The 23,927-nt window shown below is 37.1% G+C and overlaps 1 protein-coding gene across 2 annotated transcripts in view; it reads right to left on the bottom strand.

Annotated features, from left to right (window-relative positions):
- Positions 1-23,691, bottom strand: part of ELAVL4 (ELAV like RNA binding protein 4) — a 62,624-nt gene extending 38,933 nt beyond the window's left edge. Inside the window, exons 1-2 of one of the 2 annotated variants that reach the window (XM_062580988.1) lie at positions 23,632-23,691; positions 3,753-3,993 (exon numbers count right to left, since the gene is read on the bottom strand). In XM_062580988.1, coding sequence (XP_062436972.1) covers positions 3,753-3,993; positions 23,632-23,640 — 250 coding nt within the window. In that variant the 5' untranslated portion in view covers positions 23,641-23,691. Of the gene's footprint in view, positions 1-3,752; positions 3,994-22,777; positions 22,822-23,631 lie in introns of those variants that run through there. The other variant, XM_062580987.1, reaches the window with a different exon arrangement.
- Between the last annotated feature and the right edge of the window lie 236 nt (positions 23,692-23,927).

Below are 23,927 nucleotides of genomic sequence, written 5' to 3' on the forward strand. Positions count from 1 at the left end.
TTTTATTAAACACCCCTGCCAAATGAAGGCAAGTATTTTCAGTCACTCTGTTTTTCCTTGTCTCATTCCCTTAAAATTTCTGCAGTGCAAAAAACATTTTTGCTATTTCAACCCCTCCCCCACAATTAAAATGTATGCCTGAGTTGTAGCTTCTCTTTCAAGTCATTAGCATCTTTTAAAAATGCTACTGTATATCCTGCCTGTTCTGAGAAGCTACCAAACAAAACCGAAGTTTACAATTTTGGTTTTGAATACCAAATTAAAGGCTGTCTTAGAAACTGTCACTCCTATTCAACTCAGTACGGTGTGCTAACCAAATTAGCATTTTTTTTTTTTTTTTTTTTTTTAAGTAAAGGAGTATGCTTGTTTAAACATGTGTCTTTCCAAAGCGAGGGGTAACATCACGAAACAATTTTATTAAAAAAAAAAAAAAAAAAAACACCACTGTTCTAAAAGACCTGCAAAAACACTTGGAGCAAGTATTATTGTTGATAAATTAACTATTTAATTCATTTAAAAAATAATGATAAAACAGTCCAGATCATAAATTCTCTCATAGGGATCTTGCATGTTTAACAGACTTTTAGCTCGAAACTCCTTGGAAAAAGTATTTTTGGAACCTAAACATTATTTCACAAGATCTGTGCACTTCCTAGGAGGACAGGGGAAACAATCTTTTACATCAACCAACTAAATCCCATCTAGCCTTGGAAATGCATTTGAGATTTTTTAATACGGTTTTGCCAGGCTAACTATTTTATATGCTCATTTGACATATAACCTTTTCTATTTTTTTTGAAGCAACTTCTCTTTGCAGTTAACTTTCTAATTTGGTTTCCTTGTTTTATCTAATGTTTTATCTTATCAAGAGAAAGGAGAAACCAACTTACTGTCTATGAAGAGTCACGTTTTTAATGGAAAGTGCTGTAGTGTTTATTTAAATAGATACTACAGCAGTGTACACTCAGCCGAGATTTAATAAAACTGCACGGAAATTTTGAACCAAAACAATGAAAAATCCAAAAGAAACCAAATTGTTTCAGACATCTCCATCAGTTCAGGAAGAATATCTTGAGAATTTACTATTTATTCTGCAATACAGCTTCACTGTCCAAAAAAAAAAAAAAAAAAAAAAAAGAAAGAAACAAACCCCATACACCATACATTGGATCTTAAAAATAAAAAAGCCCATCGCTGAAAAGATAGTTGTTCCTACAAGAGCTTACTAGTTTAAAAAAACAAAGAAACCAAAGGAACCAAAACCCAAAAAACAACAACAAAACTCACCCCCAAAATCCCCACAACGTAAAACCACATACACAAAATGATCCTGCAAGATGATTAGGTATGACCTCAGTACATTTCTATTTGCTAAGAATGTGCTAAGAACCTTCAAAAAGCATTCACTTGTTCTGGCTGAGGACAACATTTAATTCACATAACTCTGAATTCAATGTGAGGCATGAAAATGTACCCTAGAAGTTAGCAGTGATGCAGAATACCTTGATAATGCTCCTGAAGCGTTAGAAGATTAAATTCTGTTTTCAAAAATGGAACAGAGACTTTCGACAGCAATTCAATTTTACCGAGAACTTGCTGCTTATGTACCTGTATCTCTTAAAGAAACAACATGTAGGTTCCTAAGTCATTTGGGGCTGATGTTCTCAAAGCATCTGTGTAATTTTTTCTTAAAAGAGTGGTTGCTATGAAGCATTTTATTGATCATAAAGATTTAGGCATTTTATACAGGAAAAGAAAGAAAATACACAGAGGCAGAAAACTACCCAAGAACACGTCAAAGGCCACATAGCCAATTTCTCGATTCCTCAAATAGAGACAAAAGCCTTGAGACAGAATGAAACAAAGAGAATACTGTTTATAACAGATGAAGTAACAGTTTTCCTTCCAAAGGCTGCCAGCTCTCTATAAAAACAACAGATACAATAACCAAAATTTTAAGATTATATTGCAAGGAAACCACCACAAATTTGAGGCGTATAGGAAGCCAAAAACACCATTTCTAAAACATGGAACCTATCATGACCAAAATTCAAGCTAGGTACTCTAGACTCCTGAATACCCTGATTTAAAAGCTATCTTAGTTACTCAGTTCTGTTTAAAATAACTGAAGTAACCTGTAATTTAATTTCTCAAGATTATTTTCAACTGAAAAGAAAAACAGCAATCTGGAGCTGACTATTTGGTAGCAGATATCAAGGGAGGTATGTCATACTGGGATACTGGGCCAGTCACGCTTGCAAAAGCAGAGGACTCAAGTTCTTTGGATGGAGATTTCTGGGGTTAGAGGAGGGCATGAGTGATTTTTTCTTTTAAGGTAAAAATAAATAAATAGATAAATAAAAATCAAACTTTCAATCTTTTTTATTTCATACCTCTGAAATCCAAATTGGAAGATATGCTGAAATAGACACATCGTAGTCAATGTGCAAAAGGAAATTCAGCTGAACTACATTTCTGAGGACTTGAACTGCCCTGGGACTTCTGTCATTTGTTATGTGCCTCATGCTAAACTTGAGCATTGCTGTTTGTAAATAAAAAAAAGAAAGATTGAATGTTTAAAAGCACTATATAGATCTTCCTAATGCTGCCCATACAATGGCTGTCAAACTGTTACAGAACTAGGTACAATGATTTATGTTTTAAATTCCTCATTTTTACATAGTGTCTCTTTTCACAGAATGCACACCCAACTTGCCAAGAGTGCATTTGACAGAAAAGACAGCTCCTGTTTTGGAACCCTTTCCTTCCCGAGGCTGCTGCACTGTGCTAAACATAACATTGGTGATGCACAAAACAGCAGTGAAATTTCAGCTGTTCCCCACCTACAGTGTGAGTAGACACACAACCTATAAAACTAACCTATAAAACAAGCAATAAAAACTGATTGTTCATCCCATTGTCTTTTTTTCATTCTGTGCATCAGTGAATTCCTGGCTACAGCAGCAAGGATACAGAGCAGGTAGGTATATCTGTATCTGTCCACACCTCCTTTAGCAATGGTGCAGACACGCATCTCTCCTTTCTGAGGTATCATCTCTAATAGTTTTTTTTTATTTATTTATTTTGAAGGCACAGTTCTATCAGCAAGTGCTGTGAGGAAAAGGATAATGGCAATGTAAAGAGTTTTCTGGGAGCAAAGCTAAAGTCTTCAGCCAAGAAGCACAAATCTCTAAATAAAATTCAGATCAGTGGCTCCTGACTACAGATCATTGCTGCTCCAGAAAGACATGGTAAATAAACTGTGATGGTCACGCAGAGCTACTTTGATTTTGAAGTATTGTTTATAGTCAAAAATTGATGAAGGTATGGTAGGGTGTGAAAGAAATGGTCTGAACCAAGAGTGGTCAGTTATCTCAAGAAATTTAGGCGATCCTCCTACAAATAAGTCAATGTTAAATACCATAAAAAGGAATGATCAGGAAAAGAATGTCATCATCTGAGCTCTATTATAAGAAGTTGCATACCAAATGTGTTACACACACATGCAGACTGGTAACGTTCGTTCTTCCCCTTAGATCTGTACGTAGGCTGAAAGACAAGCGGCTCCTCCTACAGCTGTTCTAGATCCAACGTGTATCGCTAAAAGCTAAAGATTTACCATCAGAAGTTTATCACTGTAATCGTGGTATCCCCCATGCTAAGTACCTACAATATGAGCATAAAGGTTTATCTGTTCCTAAATGTAAAGTAACCCTGATGTATGTAAGAGTTAACAATACGCAAGAGCTTACCTGTAATTTTGTCTCTCACGAGTTTGCAGGATTCTATTTCACCAATGCTCCCAAAGAGACTCCTGAACTCCTCCTGTGTCATATTCTGGGGTAAGTAGTTGACTATGAGGTTGGTTTTGCTGTCATCTGTAGCAGCCCCTGTCTGCATAGGGGAAGGGCAGTTTCTACTGTTGCTGGAGGGTCCATTGGTTGTATTGGAAGTAGGGCCATTCGACACCTGAGGCTCCATGGTGCTAATTATCTAAATAAAAAATAAGAGGAGGGAAAAAAAACCCTTAAGTTTCATAGATACAACTGCTATTTTTAAAGATACTTACAAACGAATGAGTAGGTAGCATTCACGGCCAATTTAGATACTTCAACAAAAAAACCCAGCTTGATTCCTCTGTTATTGTTGCAAAGTAGGTCATGCTAGTCTTTAGCTGTGAGCATATACGAAGATGCAGTTAAAAAAAAAACACCTCCTTTTTTTGTTAATGCAAAGCTGATTTCTGCTTTCATCACACAACCATTTTCACAAATGTATATTTAAAGCACATAAATTTAATTATAATTTAAGGTAATAATCATAATTAAAATTACAGTTCCATTAAAACAGATGAAATAAGTGTATGGCTCTATATGAAAAGGTAAAATATTTTACCTATTTAATAACTGTATCACAGAGTGCAATGACAACAACATTAACCAGACACAGTCAATCTGCAAAGTGTTGTCATTTGAATTCCCTTAAATTAATAAACTCCTGGTGTCCCAAGACATACCATTTACTGGTTCCGGTGATGATGACCTATATTCTCCAGTTATATTTTTCACTAATGCACTGACATCTCTTTAAATAATAAAGCCCTGGATTTGCAAACTTCAGAGATACAAAGATCTTTAGGTATTTACCAGAATCAAGAAGGTTTAATTAAAGAATGGCATATCAGGCAAAGGTGCAGATTGGAATTTTAAGCAGTGGACCTATCTTGAAATGTGAAACTCTTAATTGTCACAGAACAGATTCAAACAGACTTTTTAAAAATGTCAAATCCAGTTTAACAAGGTACATGCATGACAGTCTCCCCACTGCTGCCAGCACAACTAATCACGCGAGTAAACCTGTCTGCATGTTTATCGATAAGGATTGAAAAATGCAAGTTTTCATTTGAAAATTGCACAAATTTAGACAAAGAAAGCATAAAAACCTGGGTATTTCAGACCTTTCCTATAAAGGTATTTGCCTCAACTACTGCTTCCAGTTTCACTGTCACTAGTGCTGACAAGGGAAGGGCAATCGGGATAAACCCAAGCAAACGGCAGCTTCTGTAGTCCACTGCACGGCTTGTGATGGTGCAGCTACACCGACACCCGTTCTCCAAGAACATCCCCAGGATGGGCAGAGTCTTCCTCGATGGAAGACCGCAACAGAGTCAGGGATACAAAACGCTGTCAGGGACAAGAGAATCTTACTGTGTACGATGAGGAAATACAAATCCGGAGGAGAATTAAAGGACTAAGATACCATACAGCCTGAACCTTGTGTTCATCTGATCTTGTAATTATTATAATTACTCAAGACTTAATTTGCTTTCTTTTTTAAAGCCAGGGAGGTACATATTGTGACAAACTAAGCTTGTTTTTTTTGTGTGCTTTCCCCCCACCATGAAATTACAACCCCTTTCCCCCCCAACAAGAAAGTTTATTTTAAATTAAATACATCAGAGTGCTGAAGTCTTTAAATGGCTTTTATTTTAGTCGATTCTTTTTTTTTTTTTTTTTTTTTTAATTGAAGTCTTTCACTGTTGGCTTTGATACTTCACATATGAATTAAACCTCCTTTTTCATCAATGGAAATAAGAGTTCTGGGTTATTACTATTTTTTTGATTATCAAGCCTAGTAATAGCTACCTGGTTTAACATTTTTCATATAAAAAGAAACCTTGCTACCCTGTGTTTAACAGGGAGACCTTTCGAATATAAAGCATAATTCTCTTGAAAATAAATTTCACAAAGACAGTAACCACTTGAAAAAAAAAAAAAACAGCAGATCCAAATCAGAATCCTATTGCCAATTTTATCTATCACGTGACATCAAATACTGCCGCTGTATTAAGTGAAGTCTTATCAACCACCTTCCTTGCTCAGGACATTCACTGTATCCAGTGTTAACCATATTTCCTCTTTTAAACTACTGATTTCCTATATATCTTTACTCATACATTTTATTGCGTGCTTCAGATGCTACTAAATCTGTTTAATTCAAAAGCCCTGCTGGAAAATAACCTTTTGATCTCTGCAGCTCTGTAACCTTACAGCAAATACTTACTCCAGTTCTAAGTATTGCTATTAACCTACTGCAGGTAAAGGTATCTCTCACCCTAAGGATAACGTGCATTCTGCGAGGCATGGTTCAACTGATCATACGAACTGTATCTGCACAACTGCACCAACCTGAATAAAAATAGAAAAAAAAAAATCCAATTCAGGTTTTCACTAAGCACAGTGCTTATGCTGATAAAGCCTTAAATCTCCCCTGAAACCAAGGAAAATAATGGAGGCCACTAACACGTAAGGCCAGAGCTGCACTAGAACTTAAATTTGCCTTGCCATGTTGAACAATATTAACAAACAGTCGTCATCTTTCGGTTAAAGGTGATCGTTTCATATACTGCTAGTGAACCATTCCTCCATTTTTCTATACTAACTTGCCCACTTCTCACTCCAGTAGTGACAATATTAACACTCTTGCATATTTTCATTTAAGATCATATGACTCAAAAACCATTCTTTTAGCCAGCAAATAACTAACCATTAACATGATACAGTGCAAAGATGAGAGTAATGCAGCTGACAGTTAACTGTAACCTTCTGTGGGAATTTAACCACATAACCATAGCCTTTCTAATATAAAGAGCCACAAGGCAAACTGCTATTTTAGGGACTGATCCTGGCCTTCCAAAATAAACAGGAATACCACCATCCATTCTGGTTCCTGCAGTAGCAGGACTTCGGCTCAATGCACCGAGAAAGGCACATCAGCTATTATTAGCAACAGAAACAACAGCTATGTATAGTTTCCATAACAAACAATAACCCTGGATCTTTAAAAATCTATAAAAGATGACAAAATTCAAAACTGGCTGCTGCCCTACTTAGGTGTTGTGCAAACTCCTTTTAGTCGCATTTTCAGCGTGCCTGCCTTCCACGCCAAGCAAATAAATATAATTCAACTACGATAGTTAGCAAATCCAAAATACAAGAATAAGCTGCTGTATAACAATCTGTTCCTGAGCAAATAGATTTCCTCATATAAAATTTCTCATCAAAATATCTTGGCATAAACTACTGTTGCACCAGGTGCCAGGTTTTTTCCTAGTTACTCACTCCAAATTAAGCTTCCCATATTTTTCCATAGTGGAAAAGGAAATCGAGACACTTATTTGCCCTTTAAATTATTACAAAGTTATAGGTTATTAATTGCTTTGCTCTGTAAGGAATGAGATGATGGATATAGCAAAATGCTGAGAATCTAAGGAATTACCAGAAACACTTATCATAAAACACTTGATAAACTGTGATTTTTTTTCACTGCATAATTTTAAGTTTCTGTGCACAGAGTGCTTTCTGTGTAAAAGAGTTAAAGTACCAGAGCGGGCATTCAAGTCCTTATGGACACAAAGGAGTAATGCTTATTTTAGACAAACACACTGATTCACATAATTAGTAAAGATTTAAGCTATTAATGCTAACAAAAAGGTATGTTCCCAGTTCTCCTTTTCAGACATTTTTTCTCTCCCCCTAACACATCTAAAACTCAAATACACTGTTAAGAATTTAATATGAATGTAGTAAGACATTTACTGTTGATGATTGTTTTAATATCAAGAAGTTGATCCTGCATAAGTCAGCACATTGTGTAACAACTACATTATTTATTCAAAGAACATACTTCAACATGCAACTCACCATATCTTCTATTCAGAACACTAAGATTTAAATCTCCAATTCAATACCTACACCAAAATATGACTGTTTTTAAAAAGGCTGCTATAGTTTCCTGGGTACACAGTTTCATTATGTTTTAATTACCAGTAATAATATTTTTATTATTTTACAAAAGAGCACCTTTGTTATTAAGTAGAATACTTAATAAGATTCAATTCATTTCCATGAAAGCATTAAAGGCAGCTATAATCTCTCTAACTTGTTTAGGGCTTGTTTGGATGTAAGCAAAATAAACGTGGAAAAATCCAACAGTCACTTAACCCGAACAGTAGATTTTTTTTTAACATAAAATATACTACAGTTCCTTAAAACATTACTGTTATACTTCCATACATGCAACTTAAAATTTGCATCTTCATGCTTTTGTAGACTTTCTCTAATCTAACTTAGGCAGCTATGCCCATTTCAGGCAGCCCCTGAAATATTACGTTGCAAAAGCCATGTGCCATGACATTTATATGTTACTGGTATACAGAGATATAGAAGGGGGTTTTGTTTTGGAACAATTTTCCTGACTTCCAATACTGCAATATTATCTGCATATAAATTAATGGTATCTTTAAAGAAAACATAAATTGTAGTAACTATTTATAGATGTCAGTAATTTAGGCACCCATACTTAATTTGAATAGTCCATCTTTAAACTGTTCAAACTTCCCTCCCCACTATCTGTGGCTTAAAACAGAATTTGAAGATTGCAATTTTGTAAATTAAAAAAAAGCAACCCGTATGACAAATTCCGTATGTATTTCATCAGACAGCTGCTTTTAAAAATTGCTTCTTTGTGCACTACCTTTCTTTGTATGGTAATGTATAAGCAAAGTGCAAGGTATTTTAGCTTGACAGATTTCATAAGGAAATGGTTTGCTGTTTTGGAAGACAGCATAAGCTCTGCCAGTGCTTTACAAAACACAGCTAATCAAAATGCTTGGTAGAACCCCTCCTACAAAACATCGGCACCAAATATCTATTATAGACACTCCTCCATTCCAAATAATGTTTCAGAAGTATTTCTCTATCAAATTTACATATAAATTTTTCAAATTAATTTAATTAATTTCAATTTATTCCTGCTGAAATAGTAGCTTCAGCAATAATACAAAGAATACCTGTATGTATAAACAGAACTATTACAATGCTTAAACAACAGTAACTGACATTAATCTTCAGTTGTTATTACAGTAAATGTTACATCCATCTACCATTACAAAGCACAGTTAATGAATCATTTAGAAAACTACCCACAGACTGATTAAGATGGTCTTATCTGCCTATTGCATGCATAAAGAATAGCCAGTGGCTCAATAAATGTAAATATACGTGTTTTATATTTACAAAATTTGTTCTTAGCAGTCTGAAGGGCTGCATGCTGAATTGAAATGCTGTCACATACATACACTGAAAACCAGTATATATTCAGCAAATAGTTTCTTTAATTCTTGTTATCTAAGTTTTAATTACTCTGCTATTTTCCACTGATAAAGATAAATGAATCTGAGATACATGACAGAAAACATAGTTACGATTACGAATCTCAAAAATACGTATTATTTATAGGTGATGAAGAGAATCGTTTTAAAAGTACCACAAGCATTCCTAAGAACCCAAAATTTGAATTAAATTCTAACAACTAGGGAGCATTCATGTGGGCAGCTCATTTTGAGGACTCAGAAGTCAGAAGTGTTGTCTATGCAGGATAAACTCTTCGCAGCACCTAAATGCTAGGAAAAATGATCATGGTAAATTATGCCTTATGAAGAATTCATGAGGTCTAATTTTATATTATTTCTAAATTGTTCATTAATGAACAAACTCAGAACATTCTCCCATAAAAAAGAATTTAGATAAATAATGCAAAGATCATACTTTATCTAAAAAAGCTCTTTAATTAGCATTGCAAGATGTTTGCTTTTACGCGTGAAAACAAATGGTGCCATGGCAGAGGTCCCATAGCCATCTTCTGAATAATGATGACAAAAGGAAAAACAAACAAAACCTCTCAAACAAAATAAATGTGGATTCACAAAGGTTTTCTTTCTGTAACAGGAAACAGGTTTTAACTCCTAAGATATCTGTTCTTCTGAATGCAAAGAAGTCAGCATGGCTTAAGTTAGCGTCCCACAAGGACTTTTCTACAGATAAAAAAAAATAAATAAAATCTATCCATAGGCCTCTCATCTGCTAATACGTATGTGAATAGCCACATCAAAGCCAAAAGACAGAGCCATAAGTAGAACACAAATATATCTTCAAGATCAGGTCTCTCAGCCCTGAACCAGCAAGCGTACCTCCCCCGCGCCCCCTCCACTTTAATACACAGTCAGGAGCAGAGACGTTCACTTCAGTGGGATTAAGCATATCTCTACCTTTTTTTGTAGGATAAGGTAAAGGATTGTAAAGTGTTCAGGACAGATCGTGTCTTCTTCCCCCAGGAGAGTGTTAATAAAGAGAAATTATAAGCATTTGGTGATTCAAAGACATAATTCTAGCAAGAGTTAGAAATAGGTGCTCCTGAACCTTGCATACGCATCACGTTCACTTCTTGCAAAATTGACCTTAGTAACAGAGGCAAATGATGCTGTGTGCAGCTCCAACACATATTTCCTTCTCTATAACACCACTGTCAAATGTCACTGTCAATTATATTTTTATTAAAGCTTATGAACTGCACAACTAGACTTTGCTATTATTTACCTAATAAATACATCATGAACATGAAATAAAGGAGGGAAACGAAGCTTTTGAGCAAATCTGCCTGGAGGCAAATCCAATATCCCAGAAATGAATCATTATCTAACACTCCGTATTTTGACATACTCCCCACTCACATACAGTTTCACACGTTTTTTCCCCCTCCCTTCCAGTAAAAGTCGTATTTAATATTTTAAATATAGATAGAGCTGGAAGTCTCAACTCAGAGAGCCCACTAAACTAGCAGTCACTGTGACATACACCGGCTCTAGTGGCATGGCTATAGTCTTCCCATTAAAGCTTGGTTTTAGAATTCACTATAATCGTGCTGAAACAATGTTCAAATGTTTTCAGTAATTTCACATTTATTGGGCACCGCAATAATTGTACAGAGCATACAAATGATTCAAGTGGAGAAGACAACAAATTTCTTCATTTTAAGAGGGAAGCTTTGGCCCTAAAAAGAAGGAAATCATCTTCTTAAATAGCCAAACTTACTAGTCCATTATATACTTTTGCCTGAATGTACTAGAACAAAATTTTTTTTGTCTGCAATCTGCAATGCAAGAAATGTAAAGATCACCGGCAACATTACTTGTGATCGCAGCAATGCCTAAAGGATCTACTGATACCAAGTTGTGCTAGACACTGTGCAAACAGATAGTAAGAGCAGCAACTGCCTCTGAACCAACACAAGAAAAACAAAGGCAAGAACTGTTACTTTTATTCCAAGTTTTGCAGAAGGGAAAGATCAAAGTGAAGGAAAGTATCTAAGGCAATTTGCTTCAGTCATATGGTAAGTTGTGACAGTTCTAGAAATGGAGCACAATATCCCTAGACCTGGCCTAGTCACCTTTCCTCACTTTTTTTTCCCCCCCTCAAAACACAGAAAATATTTCCCTTCCCCATGGGGCACGGGCTCTAAAGCTTTGTGTTTGATTTTGCAGGCAGAAAGGAATGGAAGGAGAAAAAAAAAAAAACACCTAAAAAGAGACCAATGACAGTCACACAATCATTTTAACGTCAATAACCAGTAAGGCATCTGTAGAAGCAGCCATACCCAAGACTACATGGCCAACAGCCACATAAAAGCTCCTAGCAAATGCATCACACCACACACTTCATATGGTCTCACTCTCACTGCAGGTACTCTGGGGATGAGAAGTGAGAGGGGGAAGGACTATACTTAGCGTACGTAGAGCTCAGCACTCCCCAAAGCCTAGAGGAAACGGGTGCGAACGGAGAGTAGATGCATGGTCAAGAACTACATGTGCAGTAATTTCTGAAAGAAACACAGTAAAATGCTGCATTGCACATCAGCGAGGACAAAAACATTGTATTTCTCCAGAAGCAGAATACAGTTACAGCTCTAACATATCTGTTACTTCAATTCACTGTATTTATTTTATTGCTCTTTATAAACTTCTTCCATACTTCATTTCAGCAGCTGTTACCATCCTTTTCACTTCTTGAGATGACTGGAAAGAAACTATGCATCTCTGAAACCTCAAAGCTGCTGGGTTCAATTTTTCAGTATTCTCCAAACACGTACAACAGATGTGCTCAAGAGCTCTATGGAAAGAGTCTGTGAAAAATCAAGTATAACAGGTGACAGTCACAAAAGTCACCTACCATCCTTGCCTCAGGTCACACCTCCCTCACCGAGGCAAGCTGACTTCTGACTGACTGACTTCTGGAAAGTCAGCCTCTGACACCTTCTTCGTTTACTGTGGTTTCACTGGAATTTGCTTGTAATCATTTCTGTCATTAATTTACATATGAAGATATGGGAGAATACAGCCTTGATTTTACAGTATTCAAAATGAGCTCTGGAACACAGCTTTGGAAAAAGCAAGCATAGAAAACACCCAAAAAGGAAAATGGATGTATTCCCAGTCTATTGTAAGGGTTACACAATTAGCTGCGGTGAAAAGCTCGCACGGTTCCTCGTGTCCGACCCCTGTGGACGGGGACAAAGGCCGGTGGCAGGGAACTGTCCCACTTCCGTGCCCGACACCTCCAACAACAGCTCCTGCCTACCTGCTTCGCCCAGCGGGCCGTGTGCCGCAGCCGCTCCGAGGTCTGTACGTTTGCTAAGCCAGAACAAAGGCGACGTGGTCAGGCTCTGCCTTCTGAAGGAACATCTATTTCCTTTTCACCCTTCTATTTTTGCCAAATCTGTATCAGACAACTCAGTACTTCTGTATTGCTCCTTACTTCCTGCTGGCTTTTTATTTGGATCTACTACCTGTTCTTCCAAGATGCACATGAAGGCAAAAGGAGTTTGAAAAACAATCTCAGTACCGAGATGAGATGTTTCTTTGGTGCTCTAAAACAAAATTGGATGAAAATATCCTCTGTTCCCCTATGGATTCCATTTGATTAGGCAGTAGATACCATGAAGGCAACAGGGGTCTCCCAGGGACTGCCATGTCTATCTTGGGGATGGAGGGGGGGAGGGAAGAAGGTGACACTAAAAAAAAAAAAGGGTATTTAAATTCCATGCTAACAGGGTGCTTAAAAAAAAAAAAAAAACAAACCACAATGACTGTATGAGGCAAACCTTGAAAGATTGAAGAGGGTTTCCCAAATATCTGGATACTAGGTAACAATAGCAATAAAAGAGCATGCTAGAGACAAAGATCTAAGATAGTTCCTTAGTCTAACCTAAAAAAATACGCTGAAATAAAAGGAAAGGAAATTAAGAAAATCTTTGCATGTTTTTGGTTAGTTTCTGAGCTTTGTTCTTAGTTCAGAATTTTATTTCCTAATCACAACCTATTTGTTTAGTTTACTGCTGAATTATATTACCAACTTGGGAAGATGTATGTTGCATTGTGTATTCAGGCACAGATTCCCATGGGGATGTACATGTTAGTGTAAGAAGCAGACAGCTGCAAGTCTTCAGCTACCACAGACCTGTCACAATTCCACTTTATGTTTTTTCCTTTAAGAAAATAATCTAGAACTATTTGCAACCCAAAAGTTTAGACAGCGGAAGCTGTATCACATGCCATCTTGTAAAACCATGCTATTGATCAAGATGTAAAAACCTGCAAACTGTCTACTAACCAGAAGCTAAAGCCAAAGTACGGATAGAGCAGGCGACCCAGGCACCCTTGGACCATCTAAACACTTCACTGCTGTTAGTGCTATCAAAGTTCTGGAAATAACAGCTACAATTTTCAAAAGACTGCGAGTGATTTAATTTTCATTAATGTACACTGCAAGAGGGTTTCAGTTCCTAAGTCATATGCTGCTCTTTGAAAATGTTACCCATATATTTTTCATGCAAATAGAGGCTTACATTATGCAGAAATTAATGGCTTTGCAAAATGCGCACCACAACCACGGTATTTTAGGTGTTGTCCTCAACAGGACCTTAATGAAGGCACACTGGTAGACGCAATTAGGAAGCACTAATCAACATGTGTACATCTTGACTGCTTGCAATATCATCTCTCTGGATACTGCTGCTTGCTGGTCTAGGAGATACAGACCCCAAACCAGGATTTAGTCAAACATTAGAATCTGCATCTCCTTCATTAGAAATGTCAGCTTACTGCAAATTAAGAGTATATTTCCTTGTCCAATCTTAAACTCAACTGGATTAGTAATAAAGAAGAAATTCACAGCTCTGCTATGATTTGCCTGTAAGTCAGAAAGCCTTGTTCCAAACTAATACCGCTTATGAAAATATTTTCACGGAAAAAAATTATTTGTGTGGATTCTCACTTCCACACAAAGTTGCAACAAATTACTTCAAAGTAATATGGCCATTGCCATCTTGAGGGTCATGAAGGGAAAACAAAAGTTGAGGATTTGATAAATTTCTGGTGGAAAAATACTCATGTGACCTTTAAGTGTGCAGGAGTAGCTATTTACTCTGATAGTATCTCAAAAGTGGTATCTATATGATGGCATAAACAAGAGTAAGTTTTAATATACTTCACAGGATAAACATCTCAATATTTATTTATTTATTTAGATTGGAAAGATCTCATGCATGGAAGCAGCTATGTTGAGATCAAAGGCCATTACCACAGATTAATAACACCTTAATCATCATTATAGGGCAAAATAGAAAGCACATACACATTTATCTGCCACAGGACAGGCTAAAAGATTCCAATGGCTTATCCTGGATATAAACTATTAATCCCTGTACTAAGAGAAGGAATCATGCCAGAGGCCAGATCAAACACCCTCCTTACTGCAATTCCTACAGAAAATTTCTTCGTCAAATTTCTGAACAAATTCCTATTAAAATTCACAAAATTCTTACTCAAATAACCAAGTATAACTTGAATTCCAATAAATTCAAAATCTTCCAAAATTTCTCTAGAAAAAAATAATGCTATCCTCACGGAAAACATACTCCTAGTTAACATGCAGCTCCACTAACGCATCCTAGGAGCGGCCCTGCCGAACTCGGCTCGGCCCCCGCTCAGATGCAGAGCGGGTCCCACGTTTGATTAGGACGTTTCTGCCTGTTAATCTCTGACAGCCTAGCCACATCAGAAGAGCTTACTGGATTACTAAAAAAGAAGTCAAAATAATCAAACTAGTGCCCCCTCTTTTGGTTAGTTTTCCTTTATAATACTCATCACTAAGATAAGACTTTTTAGACTTGTTTAGAGCTGGATCCAGCCCATCAGCGTGTTTCACCTCAAAGAAATCCTGGCAATGTCACAGGAAGTGACACTGTGTCATTATTAAAGATATCATCACCGAAGCACTTCCAAATTCAGTCTAGGCACCATAGCCTAATCTGGTATCAAATCACTGCAGAAGACCACTGGCTCTTCCAATGGCTACATACTACTGTAAAACTTCCCGATAATCACAAAGAACATCACATAAATAATGTTTGTTTTTGTATACAGCAAAGATAAATGATGGGAATTAAACTCAACAGTTTCTATCCCACTGAGCATCTACATTTATCAACGCTTCTTTCAGTAGCTGGGTAATGACAAGCACAGGAAAAATAAAGGAAAAAAATGGATTCTAAAAATATACTACTCTTTTTCCTGGATTAGCATGTCTACAGTTAAATATAAACTGTGCTCTATAAATTATCAAACACAATGTCAAATTCTGAAGTGCACTCTGCAATCTCTCTCAGAGTACACGAAACACAGAAAATGATAATTTTGTCCTGGCCCAGTTAGTCAAAAGAACAATATGCTACTGTGCTAGACTACGGAGTTAGTTCCCATCAATGGTCACATCAAAAATGGCCACAACCACTACAGTAGTTGCGCACTGAAATTTTCAGGACCCTGCATCAAGCAAAGAGATAATTCCCTGAACAGCTGCTCTTACAGGAAGAGAATTAACAGCAATATTGCCACATTATAGCTGGCACACGCATATTAGGAAGAATTTCCAGCGTTCACGCTTTGTGCTAAAAATCAACTTCCCCCTACTCATCTACTGCCAGTAACTTCATTTGGAACAAAGATATACAGTACAATACAGGAACAGTATTAGAACTATTTTTATTTAAGTAGTATTTGTTTACATGCATTATTTCTTCTATGGTGTCATGAACGTGCTTTCTCCTCTACAGAAATAAAAAGACGAATCTTTGCCCACCAATTCTCAGTCTCTTTTGCATACAGCAAAAAGACACTGACCACCATTTGAAAAGCAGATTGCCACCAGGAAAGGACGAATACTAGTTGCATTTAGGAACATTTAGATCACAAAAATCCCCTTACCCCCAAACACCTCTGGTTTCAAATGCAGAAGGTGTTAATGCTTCACTACAATGTAATTACCTTAAACAGGGGTTGTTTAATGCTGTTGAATTGGGAATTTTATATAACCTAATACCAAATCGCTGAAGATAACAGGGGGCTACAAGCCAGTTTAAGAGGACCTAGAAAAGCTAGGGTCTTCTCTCCACAATTAACATTTGAATCAGTACGGAAGTTCACCAGTATTTTGCCTGTGTGATTTACTATGATTCTTTCAAACCACAACTACTATGAAAAGGATCATTTCCACATACCATAAGCGTATGACGGACATAAGAATTCAAATCAAACCATATATTGAAAAAAAAAATAATAAAGTGAAGTCTTCCAAGAAAGTTTAGTCAAACAATAATTCTCACAGTCATAAATATCACTTTTGCTTTTAAGAGCAATGTGAAAATGTGGACTTTGGGCAACTGTACTGCAATAGATAATATAATAGAGTCAGTTCCTAGAATTCTACCTTCTCGCTGGGCGACTATAACGGAATACTACAAGATGAGTCAGACCCATTTTAAATTATAAATTGTAAGTATTGTTGTCTTTGCTAGTTTTTAAGTTTGCAACAACGAAAGACTCTAAGGAAAAAGAACGACAAAACCTCCTTTATCCCTGCAAAGGCTTCTAGAAGCTCTCAGCCTAGGACCCAATACCTCAAAGCACACAGAGAAAACCCGGATGGCGACTCCAAACCAGGATGCACGCAATCACATGCTAACCCACGGGGCCCGAGCACAGTGCAGTTACCTGCTCCAGTAGCAGTTTCTGGTCTCTACATGGAGGGTCAGATGGGACAAAGTTCTCATCAAACATCCCCGAGTGAGCTGAAGGCAGAGGGAGCTGTTTGGGTCTCCTCCCACACCTCAGCCAATGCACTCAGATACGCAGTGGAAGGACTGGATTTGAAGGACATACGCTACTGGAAAGCCTCCAGTGGTATCACTGACCTCCGCCAACACAGCCCCTCACTTAAGCGAACAGAAGAGCATTCTGCGGGGAACTTTCTTGAAGCATTACAAATTACAGAACAACTTCCGATATTTGTTTGCATCTGTTTTAAAGCAAACATTTATTATAGTATTTCCTTTACCTCCAAGACTTCAAAAGCGGTCAAATATACTACCACCCTGCTTCTGAAAAAATACCAGTGCACAACTCCAGATTGGGAAAAATACCAGCCGTAATGTATGGAAGGTTGTCTAGTAATAAAAAGGAGTTTAATGTTAAAAAAAGATAAAGTAAGTGAACCTAACAAAAAGTATATTTTAGATTTCAAGGACATATAATTTCCCATCACAACAGCATCTCTGACGCAATTGCGTGTGCCTTAGCAACAAAGGCGTACTACAGAATTTTATATACATCACGACTAAATATTGTCAAAGGCAGGCTTATATTTTATTGTGCGACTACACCGTTTCCAGAAAGCCTGCACAACGTTTTAGATATCCTATTTTTTTAAAAAAATACTGTCTTTTCATCCCATTTAATTAAGGATTCCTTGCTGGTTCGCAGCATTTCCTGACTCTTACAGATCATTTTCTTCACTAGGGAGAGAAGTCTCCACGTAAGACACAATCAAGGGTAGAACAATGGGTAAGAATGACTCTCAGCTTGTTCTCTACTTTATAAGGCCCTAAAGAAAAGATAATGTATTAAGAGCTCCAAAACGGTTAGGGAAAACATGGATTATCATTACAGAAAAATAAAAATAACCCTAACATTGGTGCTACTGAGCTAATTCTTAATGAATACGCGCAAATGCTGTAAAAAGACAATGTCAGATAGTTAGGAAAATTAATTGTATTCTTATTATAATCTCATCTGAAAGTATTTGATTTCTAACACTGATGTTCCAATGCTACTGCAAACTCTGCCTGCATATTTAAATAAGTAAACAACAAACAAAAGGTCTCATCTTCAGGGCCCCAAGCTATCATCCAAAACTGGCTATAATTAAAGGTGTGAACAACAAAGTAACAAACCTGCAAAGTCAAGGTTCTGAGAAATTAATGGGCATCACACTACTGCACCAGTTCAAATTTATCACTCATTATCTCCCCGACTAGCACAGTGCAGTTTCACATATTTGTGCCCTCACTCTCCTTCCTCCAAGCCTTTCCTTCCTTTTCTAGATGGCTAATTTTAGACAATTACTGCCTCTGACATGTTGAGACCTTTTCTCCCTCCTTTCTTCTTCTTGCTGTAAAGCTAGTGACCTACAAAAGCCCCCTGTATCTAAAATATTCCGGGATTTTAGAAAGTAAAGATGGATCATTTGAAGTAAGAGGAAAAAAGCAAGCAAGCAAACAGTATCTGAACAACCCTTTCTTCAACATCTTCACTTTGCATTATCTCAAATGGTTAAACGTACTCAAATGCAAAGGCTAAGTCTAAGTACGTGTCCACATTAAAACTGATTTTATTAGGACGAAATTTATTGTACTTGTTGAATAGAAATGTTACCCTCATCTTTGCAAAATTCTTTAGCAAATGAAAAACGCATCTGCCTTTTAAAGTTCCTTGGAAGTCCTACGCTTTTGGTAACTGGACATTTATAGGAACGATTGAAAAGTGTTATATTACGTGAATGCCCTTTCTGTTCTCATAGAAACCCCAACAATTTCTTTAACAACCATACAAATGAAAGGGGAAGATAAACATTCATGAACACATGCATAAAAATACATGCATACGCATCTCCTCCTCCATCCTACTCGAAAGAAAAAGAGAAAGAGAAAGACGGAGGGAGAAAGGAGGGGGGGAAGAGAGAGAGAGAGAGAGAGAGAGAGAGAGAGAGAGAGAGAGAGAGGAGTGTAATGGGGGAGGGGTGACTTTCCATCACAGATTAGCAAATTTTGCAAAATCTGGCCCATCATCTACAGAGGTACCATGCTTTTTAACACGGTCTCACTTGCAAAAAGACTGTTTGCGCCCACTTCTCCCCCAAAACCCCAATGACATTGAAAAAAAATACTGCATTGCAGTATTTGCCAGTGCATCAGAGTGTATCCAGTCAGCTGTCCCACAGACAAACAAATGTACATTTTATTGTGTCCAGGCATGTAAATTAGTTGTCTAGTGGACACAGATTGCTCAAACAGACAAGCGGATTTGTCAAGTTATGTGCATCTCTCTCTCTCTCTCTCACTACAATATTCTCTACTACTGCCCATTTCTTGCCTGGGGTGTTTGCTGAAATATTTCGAAAGTGCAAGTTACCAAAGAAAACAAATTCCCCTGATAGAACATGGGATGCAATAATACTTTATTTCTCTTAAAAAAAAACCCAAAACAAAAAAAACCCTTGACGTGGAGAACGGCTCTAGGTCATGTACCAAGAGTATGACAATTACATGCAGAAAATAACCTGCATTTAACTAACACACTCACAGCATACCAAGCAGTAAGGTTGAGGGAAAATTTCACTGTAACCTAGAAGATATTATTTTTTTAAAAATTAATACATTAAATATATGCAAGATTAACGCAACTGGATTTTCTTCAATAGAGTCAAAATATTTAACAGGACCAAATAAAGATGATGAAGACTATTCCAAACCCATTCAAATGGGATTTTTAAATATACCCCTTCTAATTCATTGTAACCATCCTTTGTCACAACAGCTCGGGCTCACTTTGAGAGAGCTCAAAAAGGTAAAATTAATAAAGGGAGAGAAAGCAAAGGAGGCTACCAAGCCAGTCAACAGTGGAGGAGCATCTCTGCATCTAACATGGGAACTTGATTAGCAAAGTACACGGGAAGAGAATTTTAAACTGATGGCTGCTATTGATGTTGCATCAATAGCTAAACGTAAAATTTCAGTCTTTCTGACTAGTTGGTCATAAAGACATTTTTTTTTCAAAAAAATACCACATCTAAAGACAAATACATTTTCTCCGCCTTTTTGTCTGAACAGAAAGAGGCTTTATCTTTTAATCTTTCTTTAGCAAAAATGGCAATCTCTTAATTAAATTTCACTACCTTAACTATTTTTCTTTATGAGGATCTACAATGCAATCTTTTATATGCAAAAAAGAATGTCACTATGTACGTGCAGGCTGTGTTCATTAATATAATCTTAAAACAAAGAAAAGAGGAAGATCGGGGCAGGAACACGTGCACCACAAACCAAGAAATACATTATTCGGAAATCTTGGTAGAAATACCAAATTGAATGCAAAATAAAAATGTAACTACTAGCTGATGACTCTTAAAACAAACAATGCAGCTGTGTACAATAAAAGCCCCCCTTATTTATTCTCGTGACTGAGTTAACAGATTTAGAACACAGTATCTCTGTTTTGGGTAGAAGAACAATTTTTTTTTTTTTTTTTAACTCTCATGTACAGCTATATAATACATGTCAGAATACAGCTGTGCGCACATGCACAAACTGTAAGAAACACAATTTTACACACGCGCACACACCCTCCAGATTTTTTTTCCCCCTTTGCAGGGTAAAGCAGTGTAGTTTTCAGAGGGCCATTCAATTACTTCTCTACAGAAAGCATTGCAGCAGAGGCAATTCTTAAAACAAAGCAAATTAAAAGGGGGATTTGATTTCTTTTTGTTCATTCTTGAACTTAGCCCAAGCATTCCCATTTGCATTTGCATTCAAAGCAATCCTGCCTGAGAGAAAGAAAGAAAGTAAAAATATCTGAAATTCTGGAGAGAGAAAGAAAGGCGTGTTCCCCCAGCCTTGCTGTGCTTCTCTTGTGCCTCCTGATGTGTGATAGATGAGCATTTTCTGGGCAACCACATTTTTATATCTTTTACGCTACTGTCTATCACTTACTAGTCTACTACGCTTTTCAACACTTCTAGCACCAATAGCCTTGTTTAAAGATGCACTCCTGCTATTTCTCATTATTGCTAGCCACCATAATAAGAGACCATCACAATTAGCAAAATATTCAGCTGCAGTTTTGGAAAGTAAAGTTGCCACAAGAAGCCTGAGACTGAAAGTGGATATTGCGGGCTAAAGGTGGGGCTGGAGACGAAGAGAATAATCTCATTATTTTCGTTAATTCTGCTCAGTGCATAAACTGTAGGATATGATGAACTCCCCTGAACTGATTATTCTGCCATATAACCATCTGATTTTGTAAAAATACCAATATCACTTAACACAAAATCACTGCTTAGGGTAAATTCATTCTACCTGCTGTTCTCATAGGGACATTTGCTGGAAAATTCTAAGAAATGATTTGCAGAAGCTATCAGCTGTGGGAGTTCACTATTATACCTCTGTCAACTTCATTCAATATAATTTACATTTTTTTTTATACTGCCTCACAGGATTCCTTGCAATTTTTTGCACGTACAATTTCACAGCAGGAGGGAAAAAAAAAAAGGGAGGAGAAAAAAAAAAAAGAGAGAGATAACCCTTTCTTGCAGAGGAGAAAGAACAGATGCTTAAAAACAGATTTCTAGAAATCACTGCAAGCCTGAGCCAGAAATGTAATTAACACCTATTTATAAAGAATAATTAAAGTTGTGACTGCCACAAAGAACAGCAAAGATAATCGAGGTAGCCCCTGTATTTTTTTTTTTTTACACTGTTTGCAGTATTCCCACATGATTGCCACCTGCTCCCCCACTCAGCTTCCCCTATGCTCGTTTCCCCGGCAACCTTTCATTGGCTTTTCCTCCCAGCTATCGCTTTCAGTTCGGCTGCTCAGTCTAATCTTATTTGTTTTACACCCATCAAAACAAGCAGCTAGACAAAGACAATCCTGTAAGAATGGGAAAAGACCGTCGCTTTGTTTCCCAGTTATAATAAATATCCACGGCAAAAAGTCTGCAAAACGTGAAATTAAGAGGAGAAAAAGCAGCAGCCCCCTTTGCAGGAGCGCGGCGTATTGTGAAGGGCTCCGCGCCCCCGCCCCCACCCCCCGATTGCACTGCTCTGTAAAATCCAAAGTCGCCAATAGTTGTATTTGATCATGCCATTTTGCACAATCTGTAAGGAAAGCATAAAAGAGAAACGAGACGAGCCCATTCGGATTTCTCTGCCAGGAGAATATTCTAAAAATAGAAATACTATTTTCACATAAATGGCTTTGACTTCTCCCAGTATTAAAAAAAAAAAAAAAAAAAAAAAAAAACCCACAAAACAACCCCCCCCCAACAGACACACACCCCAACACAAAAAAAACACACCCTTCTATTCACCATAGCACCGGCTCCACAGGAATCGCAATACCTAAATTTTAGAGGTGATTATTAGATTCGTATTTAACACTCGTGTAATACAAACGAAGATTAAAAGGCATCATCTGCTGCCTGATCCGGTAGGCATATGCAGTACAATGACATTGTGCCTGTCAGCAGAGACCATCCTTGCTTCACTGAAATGTAACGTTCAATGCAAACAGCGTGAAGTGCCATCGCAGCTAGATATGTTAAATATATATATATATATATTATATATATATATATATATATCCCGTAAAAATAAACAAGGATCTGCAATTTTATTTATGACTCGCAATCTGCTATCCGAAACAAAAGAAATTCATGAGGCACACAGAAGCTATACAAAACCTGCAAGCAGCCTCTCGGCATTCACTTACCATTTTCAAGCCATTCCACTCCATCTGTGATCACAAAGATGGACCCTTACAGCCCCTCACAGAGTCAAAAGCAAAAAGAACGTTATGTAAAAGCTGACATTCCTTCTTACAGTACTGCTGCCCAACGATGCAACAAAATCGACATATACTAGGCGCTGCAACACATACAAGCCTCCTCCTCTTTTTATGAGGTCATGACAGGAAACTCTTTGAAATACAATATGCAGCATTTACTGAAGCTCATATAAATCACTCGCTTTAAAATTACCATACCTATTGCGCAGTCCACCAAAAGAAAATTACCAATCTCGAGGCTTTTTTTCCCAAGGATTTTGCTCTGCATTTGTATCTCCAAAATGTCAATGTGGAAATTAACTCCCCCCCTCCCCGCCACTTAGAGAGAGAGAGAGAGAGAGAGAGAGAGAGAGAGGGAGAGACAGGGAGAGAGAGAGGGAGAGAAAGAGAGAGAGGGAGAGAGAGGGAGGAAAAAAAGCCTCTTCTTCCTTCTGCATTTCAGTTAGCCACATACCAGCCTTGCATTAGAAATGAGCTATTTCTTTATTCTGCGAGAAATCACAATTACCTTAAAATGACAAAGTACGTCCTTTATTAAAGGATATGCACACATTAAATATGAAAGAGAGAGACAGAGAAAGACAGAGAAAGCAGGCGAGAGAGAAAGGGAGAGGAAAAAAGGGAGAGATAATGTACAAACAAATCAGTAGCAGAAAACTAAATTCATGTGAAAACACAGACTGAGAATGATGCAGATTTGGGGAAATCTATATGTTAGATTCTATATCTATCTATATATAAAATTGCTATAAGCAGATTTTAAATCTACTAATACCTACCATAACCATTCTTAATGGCAAATATTGGGTCTTGAAAGGCTTCAACTCTTCTAAAGATTTGCTAAGGTTTCAGGGAATTATTTTTATTATTATTTTTTAAAGATCCACAAAGCACAGTGCAGATGTTTGTGCAGCAAAAGAATTAAAAAAAAAAAAAAAAAAAAAGAAAAAAAAGAAAAAAAAGCAGCGCACTGTGCTGAAGCCCCCCGATTCTAGGATGTAGATAAGAACAACTGAACAGAGCCTTGCTGAAATTGGCTTGCAGCGTCTCCTTTTTACATCCATTTATGGGACCA

The sequence above is a fragment of the Rhea pennata genome, chromosome 8 (genome assembly GCF_028389875.1).
Source record: "Rhea pennata isolate bPtePen1 chromosome 8, bPtePen1.pri, whole genome shotgun sequence".
Taxonomy (NCBI): Eukaryota; Metazoa; Chordata; class Aves; order Rheiformes; family Rheidae; genus Rhea; species Rhea pennata.